The 12,601-nt window shown below is 40.9% G+C and overlaps 2 protein-coding genes across 2 annotated transcripts in view; one reads left to right on the forward strand and one right to left on the reverse strand.

Annotated features, from left to right (window-relative positions):
* Positions 1-853: 853 nt before the first annotated feature.
* b9d2 (B9 domain containing 2) lies at positions 854-2,459 on the reverse strand. Its single transcript, XM_083939292.1, has one exon. It carries the CDS (start codon positions 2,442-2,444, stop codon positions 1,917-1,919), a length of 528 nt encoding a protein of 175 aa, XP_083795418.1. The 5' UTR covers positions 2,445-2,459; the 3' UTR covers positions 854-1,916.
* A 1,741-nt stretch (positions 2,460-4,200) lies between these two features.
* The window catches only part of poc1a (POC1 centriolar protein A), a gene marked incomplete at its 3' end in the record, with an annotated part of 34,811 nt that continues 26,410 nt past the window's right edge, over positions 4,201-12,601 (forward strand). Inside the window, exons 1-7 of the mRNA XM_083939479.1 lie at positions 4,201-4,372; positions 4,591-4,770; positions 4,955-5,062; positions 5,556-5,671; positions 7,466-7,599; positions 11,824-11,892; positions 12,137-12,286. Of these exons, the coding sequence (XP_083795605.1) occupies positions 4,212-4,372; positions 4,591-4,770; positions 4,955-5,062; positions 5,556-5,671; positions 7,466-7,599; positions 11,824-11,892; positions 12,137-12,286 (918 nt within the window). The 5' untranslated portion in view covers positions 4,201-4,211. The remainder of the gene's footprint in view (positions 4,373-4,590; positions 4,771-4,954; positions 5,063-5,555; positions 5,672-7,465; positions 7,600-11,823; positions 11,893-12,136; positions 12,287-12,601) is intronic.

Here is a 12,601-nt window from a genome sequence, read left to right on the forward strand (position 1 = left end):
GAAAAAGGATATATCTTTAATTAATCTAATTTTAACTCTTGCAAAGTTTTACATCCACAAGTGTAAATTTGCCAAAGTAAAATCCATTTTTGTGTTTTCAAGAAAGAACTGGAGGTGTATTTCAAGTCAATGTCCTCTGCTAATAACAAGACAACTATCAAAACTAAAAATTTGTACTCCAACGTTAATATCTTTAATTTTCTATCATTTTTTATCTCTATTTATGTATGTATTTATTTTGTTGTTACGTCTATTTGTTATCCAATTGTGTTTCATGTGATGCTCATCATATGGTTTGATGCACTGATAGTGTATTTTGGAAATCAATAATAAAGTTGGTGAAAAAAAAGTTAGCTGTACACAGTCTATGGATATATGGCACACTGAAGCCTGTTTATCTGGCAAAGCGGTACTTTTAACATTCATCAAATCAAACTGCTATCTGTAATTACAGTTTAGATATCCATAATGGCTTTACTTCTAGTCAAAATGTAGTTCTTACTAGTCAGAAAGATACTTTCAGATATCCACAATAACATTCTTCCTTTCTACAATTGTCATTTCAGATATCCACATTATTCATATACTAGTACAAATGATGTCACTTTTGCCATTTCAATTCAATTTTATTTATAGTGCCAAATCATAACAAAAGTTATCTCAGGACACTTTACAAACTAGGTAAAGACCACACTCTATGAATTATTCATGATTTACATAGACCCAACAATTCCCCCGTAGAGTACGTGGCAACGAAAACCTTCCCTATTAAAGGCAGGAACGTCAGACAGACCCAGCTCTGTGGAGGACAGACATCTGTCTGCACCGGCATAGATATCCATAATTACATTTTAGATATCTAGCATGCACATGCTGGATATCTGTAATGCACTTATTTTTATTAGGCTACACGGTGGTGTAGTGGTTAGCACTGTCGCCTCACAGCGAGAAGGTTCCAGGTTCGCATCACAACCTGGGCCTTTCTGTGTGGAGTTTGCATGTTCTCCCCGTGTCTGCGTGGGTTTTCTCCGGGTTCTCCGGTTTCCTCCCACAATCCAAAGACATGCATGTGTTCGGTTAATTGATGACTCTAAAATTGCCCGAAGGTGTGAATGGTTGTTTGTCTCTGTTCGTCTCTATGTGCCCTGTGATAGACTGGCGTCCTGTCCAGGGTGTACCCCGCCTCACGCCCGATGTCAGCTGGGATCGGCTCCAGCACCCCCCGCGACCCCAACCCAGGGATAAGCGGTTGAAGATGAATGAATTGCAGTTGTACATATGTGTAATGACATTATTACTAGTCTGAATGTATTTTGCATAATCGAAATTACATTATGGACATCTGGAATGGTTTTTCATGTGGGACATCTGAAATTAAAAGTCTGAACAGTAACAACTGATTGTAGATATCTGAAATAGGAGTTCTTCCTAGTACGAATTATTCAAATTTGTCGTAGGCCTAAGTGTAACAGATAACACCCCAAAACATGAAAGTCAGTCAAGTTTGGGATGTAGGATGGAGGGAACTATGCAGGAAAAATTCTGTTATTGTTTTGTTTTTTCATTTACAGTGTTAGGTGACTGTCCATAGGAGCATTTTCAATTCCTGGATGTACATGAAACCATTCCTGTTGAGCTATCAATGTTGCGCAAATAACGGAAAGCAAAAATACATCTATCTTACTTATTTAACGGTGACAGGCAGAAAACCAAACCTTGGTGATCTGAAAATTACATATCAACAAGGGGAGCCAACTTCATTAATACGATAGATATCTATTTACATATCTACTATATAAAAAGACACCAACGCACGTTAGAAAAAAGGTACAAAACTGTACTAAAACATGCAAGACCTCCACTGCACAATACAAAATCCATCACAAGTTCGAGAAGTCCTTTTTCATTTCACTGTGTTAGCTCTCGACGCCATATTTGTCAAAGTGTCTCATGATGATGCCCAGCTCCAACTCCACGGTCCCCATGGCTTCCGTGTGCAGCCTGTATCTGTCCGCCCCGCTGTAAATGAGGTCCGGGCTGCGGAGCTGCGGTCCTCCGCCGACAAACATTTGCGCCACCTGCTCTTGCCAGGAGCCGAGCGGCCTCCAGGTCACGCAGCTTATGCGGTGGTGTCCGGGGCTGGAAGGGACGTGGCAGTACCCGTAACCGTACAACTCGCAGCGCCCAAAAGAGTCCTGGTGCCACACTTGGAGGTGGATCTTCGGCCAGCCTTGGAGTCCCTTAGTGGCGTAGTGCAGATCGATGGGATGACTCCAGTACGCCATGTCTCCTGTTTGGGGGATATCCACCTGGGTCTGACCCTCCTTCAGCCCAGACAGAAGACGCCATGCTCCTCCTGTGTGAACTCCCCATTTGCAAAATAGGCTGTTCTGCGGGAAACCACCGGCCCCAACGATCTGGCCTATAATGTGCAACTCTGCCATGTTTCAAATGCCCCCCTTTCACAAAAAACACGCAGCACCGAAAGTCCTTTCCAGGCTTCTTCTTCTGTCGAGTTTAGCGGTTAGCTTAAACTAGCATCACAGCTTTTGTCTCCTTGGTAACTCAGCAGACTGCTGTAGTATTCCACCCTGAGCGTGGTTTCTCAGGCAGCACTTCCTGTTGTCATGCCAACAGATCCTGCATTCTTGAATGACCAAAATCGTAACCTTTTCCAAGTTAGTGTTTATGTTCATGAAATTATGTCTTATGTTTCTCAACATAATACGCTAATTTGACTGACGGAGACTTACTGCAGTGGAACAAATTCAAAAACTGCTGCCTGCCAGGCTAAGCGGAGGGCCCAAATCTTTACCTCAAATTAAGAACAAGCAGACAAGAGGAGAAATATATATTCATACAAATAAGACCAATGTGCAAATAATACATGTAACAAATAGCTAAACAATATATATAAAATAAATAAATAAAAACATAAACGGTGACAATACACAGTGAATTCAGCTATGAGAAGAAGTGGAGGGTAATAAGTTTGATTGTGCCTTTTTTTGGTATAGTTTGCAAAATCTAAATGGCATCAGGTTAAGTCATCATAGTCAACCAGTGATGATGACTGAATTCTGCTTCACTGCAAGTTTCAAAAGGAATGCTATTTTTTTTTGTGATTTTAACGATGCATCACAGAAAGCCATAGGAAATCCTATTTTCCTGTGTCAATGAAACTGTTTCATCTCGATACCTCACGCAGAGAAATCGTGGATGTCAGAGAGGTGGCTCCAGCCTCCTGTTCAGCTCTGACCTGTTATCTTCTAGTTGGATTTTCACCTTACATCAACTTGTTTATTTTTATGCACCTCACCGTTTGGCATTTTGATGTATTTGATATTTGCACCTTAACCAGCTATATTTATGAGACTTATCTGTGACAATTATGGGACTGCTTGCTTATGTTGCCTCCAGGCCACTGCCTGTAATGTCATACACCCACACAGTCCTAATGAAGCATCTTCTTTTAATTGTTTAAATAAATAACTCCCAAGACTTTGATTTTTTCTTCTTAAGTATGGTTACATGATATGAGCATATGGGATAAACATATGTGATAAAGTTGAATGTCGTGAATGATTTTACCTAATGGGATATTAAAGTTTACCCAGTTTTCCCTTTCTCCTGTAAACCACCTAAATGCACAGATTGCTTGTTGAATTAAAAAAAAACTGAAAGTTAGTTATTTCCAGCATTATTTTATTGAACTCAATGTTCAACTGAACACAAAAGGCACCATGTTAAAATGCTTCTCATACTTTCTTTCAACTAACTCAAGACATTTGCCATCTTTTGTAATGTGATTATGTACAAGTTGGTATCGAAATCGACTATTCAATTTTTTTTGTGCAGCCCTGTTATTTAGTCGTGATTGTTAAGTGTCATTGAGAAATACTTTGAAACAAGTGCTCACAAGCTTTAATATGTGACTGCTGCAATCTGTCTCTCTGTTCTCCATAGTCTGATCCAACTTTAGAGAGACATTTCAAGGGTCACAGGGACAACGTCACAAGCGTGGACTTCAGCTGCAACATGAAACAGATCGGTAACTGCTACTTCATTTTAGTCTGTGTCTTTGTGTTTGTCTGTCTTTGGCTGGATACTTTGCTGCGCCATGCTTGTAATTTGTAGTATTTGTTCTGCATTCATACACAATTTGTTCAGTTCACACACCTGTGCTCCCTCCTCTCCCAGCCACCGGCTCTATGGACTCCTGTGTGATGATCTGGAATATGAAACCACAGATGAGAGCTTATCGTTTTGATGGACATAAAGATGCTGTCGTGTCTGTTCAGTTTTCTCCTTCTGGCCACCTGGTGGCCTCTGCCTCCAGAGACAAGACTGTACGCCTTTGGGTGCCCAGCATGTGAGTATTATACCTTTTTTCTTTTAGTACATCGCTGTCATCTCTCATTTTATTGTATTGAACTAGAAAGCTACCACAAAGGACATTGATGGTGACTCATAAAAGCAACACAACTAGACTGTTGTACTGGATCTCCTGCTTTTGCCAGCACAGAAAAAAAGCACACATTTCACACAGTGAAACTTTGGTGTTGTCTTGGTGTTTTTGTGTGTGTACAGGAAGGCTGAGTCAACAGCTTTCAGGGCTCACACTGCCACCGTGCGCAGCGTTAACTTTTCTGGTGACGGACAGAATCTGGTCACAGCCTCTGACGACAAGACCATCAAAGTGTGGACCGTCCACAGGCAAAAGTTTCTCTTCTCTCTCAACCAGCACATAAACTGGGTCCGCTGTGCCAAGTACGATGCACACATCCATACACATATACAGTTTACACAATTATATATCACTGGTTGCTGCAGATATTTATTCTTATTCTGTTTGTTGTATATACATATAGATAGATTATTTCCATTTCTGAATTGTATTACAACTATAATGAATAAAGAGACGTATCCAGAATTTTCAATACGTTTTTTGCAGATTTTCTCCAGATGATCGTTTGATTGTGTCGTCCAGTGATGATAAGACTATAAAGCTGTGGGACAAGAATAGCAGAGAGTGTATCCATTCTTTCTATGAACATGCTGGGTGAGCACTTAGATAAGAAATGTTCTAATGTGTGTCGAAGAAAGAATTTCAGTGAGATAACAAGAATAAGCCATACCTTTAAGTCATTGTTTCGTCTAGTATTTTTTTTTAATTTAGAGGGTTTAGAACATTCTACACTGTCTTTAATTTATCCATTCTTAGAAAAAAAGACTTACTGTACATTTACACTGATCTGAAAAATGTGTCAGGTCCCATAACCATGTATTTTGTCAAAATCACTGTAACCAAGGCACTTAAGACCTACTACTAAGTATAGTGTTTTTGAATTGATTAAAAACAGTCCAAGGGCAGACAATATTTTCTGGCGAGTGTTTTCAAGTAGTATTTCACTTTGGTTCCTGCAGGTCCTTAAAATCCAAAGCATTGAAGGTTTTTGAAAATAGATGTAAATAGACACGGGACATTAAAAGTGCTTGAGTTTAGATATTGTGCAATAATAGAAATTTAAATTAAATGTTTTCTTTCTCCTAAGTTATGCAAACCTTGTGGACTTCCATCCCAGTGGAACATGCATAGCTGCAGCCAGTAATGACAACTCTGTCAAGGTGTGGGACATCAGATCCCATAAGATGCTACAGCACTACCAAGGTAAAGACAGCACAATGATGCCATTTGAAGATCATGGTCAATTGCTACAGCAAAACCAAAATTTGCATTTAACCCTATGTATTCCTTGCTTTAATGCGAAGTCTTTATTTGCATTAATAAATGACATCCACCCTAAAGACAAATATCTATGGAAGAACTGTATTTTTCTGTTTAGCCAATTTTGAACCCTTATAGCTATTATATTAATATAAGTTTTATATTCAAACAACACAGGTGAGTTTAACAGGCGTTTATGATATACTGCAAAATGTCTTGGGTTTGCGATATATGGCAAAAAGTATACCACTCTCACCCAGACTCTGCAAAGTTAAGCTTTATCTTTAAACACAAAAATACAGCAAATCACTGAAATACCACCAAGATAAAATGAAGCTTTAAAGCTCACGCATAAAATGGTAATCAAGATTCCTTGCATATTCAATAAGTCAAATGTTGATGCCTTCTGTCAGTCTGCCTCTCAGTCTGATTGTACTAATCAGCTCTCTAGAATGGATTTGAGTTGTGAGATCTAATAACGGATAATCACATCTGTCTGAGGAGATGGGGCATGGAGATAAAAGCTTTTCCTCTCCTCTCATTGCTTCTCCTTTCCTTAGTGCTTCAATTTACATACTGTAGTTAATCGCCAATTGTGCCAGCCTATAGTGTAAAATTGTGGTTAAAATGTGGGTTGGTAGATACCCATGATAACTATTGTTGGTACTGTGTTTAGTTGCCTTTCCCTTTTCCCGTTTTGCTTGCTGTTGGGTGGTTTTGGTGTTTATTAGGGTCATTACAATGCTCAGTAGTAGGGTGTGGACCTAAGCCATACCTTAAGGATACAACCCCCCTGCTCTCAGTATAGAATGCAGCTTTTCAGCATCTTGTTGCAGCTCGATACATCAGTAAATCTTATATAAGTCATAGCATTTTTCAGCCAGCAGAGGGACCATGTTGCTTGTTGAATATTTTCCTGTCCTCTTTATATTTGTCTCAGTCAAGAACTCAGTTCACCAGATGGTGGATGGATTTCAGATCTGGGGAAGTTTTGATTAGTTGCTATAGGCTTCTATACTCTTTGCAGTGATTTGTGCTGATGTAAATCTGATGTTAAACCATTCTCAAGTAACATAGCAACTCAGTCATTGTAATCCAGGGGATCCAGGCAACCATGTTAGCAAACATCTGGCCTGCTGAAGTGTCTTTGAGCCAGACACTCATTAGGTGCTGGCATATGAAATCTGACATCCAATTTTAGGGCTAAAACAGAAAGCACAATTACTGTCATTGAGTGTCAATAATGTATGTTTTTTGTTTAGGATTAACTTTGGCCAACAACATAGAATGTTGTCTATGTAAGTTAGATATCTTTTAATTGTGTCAGCCTTTCAACATACGGTAAAGCCTTATGAGCAACAATGTGCCTTTTACTTTTTGTCTTTAATTGCACAAGTATATGCTTAAGTTTGAATTGAAGAAGGAAAATGTCCGTTCTTGTCATGTGTGTGTGTGCGCGTGCGTGTGCGTGTGCTTGTGCGTGTGCGTGCGCGTGCGCGTGCGTGTGTGCGTGTGTGCGTGTGTGTGTGCGTGCGTGCGTGTGTGTGTGTGTGTGTGTGTGTGTGTGTGTGTGTGTGTGTGTGTGTGTGTGTGTGTGTGTGTGTGTGTGTGTGTGTGTGTGTGTGTGTGTGTGTGTGTGTGTGTGTGTGTGTGTGTGTGTGTGTGTGTGTGTGTGTGTGTGTGTGTGTGTGTGTGTGTGTGTGTGTGTGTGTGTGTGTGTGTGTGTGTGTTTTCCAGTCCACAGTGGTGTGGTGAACAGCTTGTCTTTCCACCCGGCTGGTAATTTCCTCATTACTGCTTCCAGCGATTCCACTATGAAGATACTGGACCTTGTAGAGGGCAAGCTACTGTATACTCTGCATGGACACCAGGTAGTCACACACACACACACACACACACACACACACACACACACACACACACACACACACACACACACACACACACACACACACACACACTCACAGAGTTTAGATATCCTAGAGTTCTAACTGTGCAGTTAACCCAGTCAAGCTGCCCCCGCGACCCCAACCCGGATAAGCGATTGAAGATGAGATGAGTTAATGTCCAATCCTCGTTAGTAAAGTGGTCTTCTGTTCTGATTATTTCTGTGTCAGTCAGGCTGCCCTGAAAACTCCCTGGAGCCTGCCAAGGCCACGATTCCCTTGACGCCCTCAATCTGACTCTGCATACTTAAATTATAACACTCACCTTCACTTCTTTAAAGTCACGGTAATGCATTTTAGCCAATGGGATGAAAGCACATCTCATTACTGTCTCGATCCACCTTCCTAGTAAAAGAATCTGGGCTTTGCTGTTTGAGCCTCAGGATTAAGGTGACTTCACGCACGACTTTGTATTGACGACTCTTCTGTTTCTTTTTGGTCCAGTTATTAAACTCCTTCAGACGTACAGGACTCTGGCATTTTCTTTTCTTTTCTGGCATCATAATAAATTCTTCCCTAACAATGATTATGATAGTTTATGTCTGTAGTCTGCTGTGTGTGTTTGTGTGTGTGTGCGCACATGGGCGTGCGTGTGTGTTTGCGAGAGAGAGGTTTGGTGTGAACAGTTATCTGTGAATGTGTTTGACATTGCCGTGTGTGTGTGTGTGTGTGTGTGTGTGTGTGTGTGTGTGTGTGTGTGTGTGTGTGTGTGTGTGTGTGTGTGTGTGTGTGTGTGTGTGTGTGTGTGTGTGTGTGTGTGTGTGTGTGTGTGTGTGTGTGTGTGTGTGTGTGTGTGTGTCTGTGTGTCTGTGTGTCTGTGTGTCTGTGTGTGTGTGTGTGTGTGTGTCTGTGTGTGTGTGTGATGCCTTTTTGTATGTGGTGTATTTTAGTACTTGCCAGGCGAGCGGCAGCCCACTCATGGTGACTCATCTCAGGATTGTTGGAAGGAAACAGAACTCTGTTTCTGCCTCCGTTCCTCTGGATCCTCTCCACCTCTTTTTCTCTTCCTCCTCTCTTGTTTCCGTCCAGTCCTTTTTCTCTGACTTCGTCCTCTTCTTCGCCATGTGTTCCTGGGATGCTTTAGCATTGCCGTGTCATCGTTATCATGCTAATTTTCCTCCATGTCCTTCTCTATCAGCTCCCCCCTCTCATGTACTCATATTTTGGCCTGCTGGACTAGTTGGCCGGACGGTTCACTGAATGTATCTGTTTGTTTGAACAGCTGATGGACTGGCTTGCTGCCTAGTTGTGGAAGGCAGTGGCTTGCCAGTACCACATGTGGTCCATCTGTTTATCTACCCCTCTGTTCACGTTGCCTTTCTCTCATTTCTGTCTCTTTTTGTCTGTGTCACCTTCTCTTCATCCGCTTGCCAAGACTTTTCTTTGTCAAGATAAAAAAACAAAACACTTTCCCCCTTCTTGCTACACACTTCCAAATTTGTCATCTCCTGCGCTCTGTCGCCGTTTCTGTTGTTGTTCTTTTTGGCTCAGTGGTGACTTCACCAATCTGTTGGTGCTGGGAATGCTTGCGGTGTTAATTGTCTCTCCAGTCGCATTGCTAGAAAATGGGAGAGACCCCCATCTGTTTGTTATGGGTGTGTAGGGTTATGTGTGTTTATGTGGCTGCTTGTCTGTGTAGTTTGCATGTACTGTCTATGAAATCACATTGGAGTGTATACCTCACTGCAGGGGTTCCTTACCTGGCTGAGTAGATAATTTAGCCTACTTTTATTTGTCTCTGCCACCAGTGTGATCCAAAACATTTTAATGAAGAAAGTCTTCGATTTAGTACATATGTTCACTTTAGCTTTGAAAGAACCCATGAAAGTGTTTTTACATAGATAACGCACTCCTGATTAAAACTGGTTGAAGTATGACAAACAGCCTTCATTCACTTCTATTAGCTATTGTTATTTTCTATTAGGTACAGTGTGGGGTTTCTGACCAATAGAAAAAAAGAAATATGTTCAAGTGTGGGTCCCTGTTTTGTTAGTATCCTGTGCATATGCACAATTAAGTCCACTTTGTGTTGTGATACATAGTCCTGCTAATGGTGTCATCATGCTATAAGCAAAATGGTAAATGGATTTGTACTTACAGTATAGGTATAGCAGTATATACTGTATATACAGTACTGTGTGTGTGTGTATATATATATATATATATATATATATATATATATATATATATATATATACATATATATATATATATATATATATATATATATATAGTATAGCCTTTCTAGTCCTCTGACCACTAAAGGCGCTATTACATTACTGTCACATTCAACCATTCACCTGCCGAGACGAAGACCCGCTCAACTTCTGAGCCACAGCCGCCCTAAAGAAAGAAGCAAGTGTACATGTATACACTGAATGTAAACATTGTTCACAGAGATACTGCACAGGGTACCTTTTTGAAAATAAAATGGATACAGTGTACAAAGATGGCATCCATTTTTTGTGATGACATTTGCATTTGTTGCGAGCTGTCGCTCAAATATAAACGTTCAACCCATTACAGGGACTAATGCTAGTTAAAGGACAGATGTAGACCTGCAGATGGTTTTACTGTAAACATCCTGACACCTGTGATCAGATTTTACTGGTTAGTATCTTAATATGCTCCTGTGTGCACTATGTGTAATGTATGTGTTTAAAGTAGGAGGAAAGGGCAGAATTTTGAACTACAATGCATCATATCTTGATGTATAGTTAGTGATTTTGTGTGACTTATCCCATTTTTGCCCCAATATAAGTTCTATTGTGTAAACTTAGCATAACAATTGATACCACTCTGATACTAGTGCTCTTTCTCCTTTTTCAATTACATTTCTGTTTATCTCCTTTCTCAAGTGTAACAGGAGACATCCATACAGTAGTTAAGATACTGTTGTTTTACACATGTTTTTGATTGATATTTTGAAACATTGCAAGACCGCATCCTCACACTTTTATAGCAACACAGATTAAGAAACAAATTTACTCCTAAATGTATATGTTAAAGAAATGACAGTGGACAAAAACATGCGCAACTTTATGGAGAGCACCATGGGGCCTGTCTGGTTTCTGCAGCCCCTGTTAATTTATCAGTACATAAAGTGTGTGCGTGTGCGTGTGCGTGTGCGTGTGTGTGTGTGTCCGTGGCAAGTGCCAGCCTGGCAGCAAGCATTAGTCAGAGCAGAGACAGAACATGCTGTCTGTCAGGCCGTCGCGTTGCCATAGTGACACTGTCTGCTTCTCTCAGGTGCTTCTGGGAAACCATTCCTCACCCAAACCAGCCTGTCTGGGTGCCAGCCGCAGGACACACAGCTCCTTTTTTTCTTCCCAGCAGCCTCCCTGTCTGCTTTCTTTCCCCCTCTTTTGTTCGTTCTCTCCTTCATCCTCTCTTTGAACGCAGTCAGAGGGCTCAGGCTGTAATCGTTGACCCCATTCTGCATTGTGAGGTGGAGAAAAGAAACAAATCGAGAGCGTGATTTCTCAGTTTTTCAAGCTGATTCTGTCTGTGCTTCAGGTTCACACACACAACATGCCAAAGTTCTGACATTCGCAGGTGATCCTTTTTGGCTCTGACCATGTGTGACCTCACCTCCCCTGAGTCTCCGCTTTCTGTTATTGATTGTTCTGCCACAGCCCCACACTCCCACCTACTCCTCCTCCACACACACATGCAGAACTAAAGCTTCTGTTCTGAGCATAATTCTGTTTCCTTAAGTTGTTCCTTAAATGGAATGAGTTGACACAAAAAAACACTCAACGATGTAGTGTCCCCCCCCCCTCCGCTTTCATATTAACACCTACACTTTAAGTGCAGCTTTGTTACCTGGCAGAAAATAAATCTTATTTATTATATTTTACATTGATGCTATGGGTAGGGCTTGAATGAATGAATGAAATGGAAAATGAATGAATAGACTGAATGCTACAAACACATAGAAGTTCTCAGACGTTTTTGCCCACTTTGTGGGATTTGCACTTAATGTGCACTGTTTTTCGAGCACAATTCATTGCAACAATGGAATTGCTTTTCTTTTTAACTTTTAACAGTTTATAGTTTCCAGATGCTTCTCTTTGTAAGAAAGAAAATGCAAAGTTGGGATTATGATTTTACTGTATTATCTCCTCTTTCTCTTTCCCTTCACTCCAGGGTCCAGTGACCTGTGTGGCCTTCTCCAGGACAGGAGAGTACTTTGCCTCTGGAGGTTCTGATGAACAGGTGATGACTTAATTCTTCTAGCTGATCCTAAAACACTGAACCAGACAAAATCTATTGATTGGCCATATTGTGTGCTTTTATCATACCGCTAGTAGTGATACCAACAGGCATATCGACATTGTATGAAACAGCATATATATAAAGAATGTGAAAAGAAAAGCATTTCATTCTTATATAAGATAATTGGTAACTTGACTTTAGTGTATTTTTGAGCGATTAGGAATGATTTATATTTAAATTACAGGTAATGGTGTGGAAGGGTAACTTTGACTGTGCTGAAGGCAGTGATGGTGTCGGGCTGCAACATAAAACTGCTTCCAGCTTGCAGGCACTACCAGCCAGCTCTACGGCTCACCCCTCCTTTAACTCGCATCAATCTGTGCATCGCAGCCAGGTGAGTTCAAACTGCTGCAGACAACCACAGCAAACCGACAACAAATCTACTGTGATGTCATTTGAATCCAGCATTTTGTGCAATTACTTTTCATCGTGGACACAGACACACAGTGCATATGCTTTCCTTTCCTTGCCCTAACACACCTAACAGGCCTTACAGGCACACATTGCTATAGTCCTTTGTTATTAAATCTGTACATAGAGACCTCACCAGGAAGCCACACAGGATGTTGTGCAGTTATATGGTAGGCCTCCTAACCACTAAGCCACCAGGATGCCCCATATTTCAGTCGATTTTGCTGTTTGAAAATGT

This window comes from Echiichthys vipera, assembly GCF_963691815.1.
Source record: "Echiichthys vipera genome assembly, chromosome: X".
Lineage (NCBI taxonomy): Eukaryota > Metazoa > Chordata > Actinopteri > Perciformes > Trachinidae > Echiichthys > Echiichthys vipera.

Excerpts from the sequence above, each read along its gene's own strand:
- b9d2 (XM_083939292.1), bottom strand. The coding sequence starts at position 2,444 with ATGGCAGAGTTGCACATTATAGGCCAGATCGTTGGGGCCGGTGGTTTC.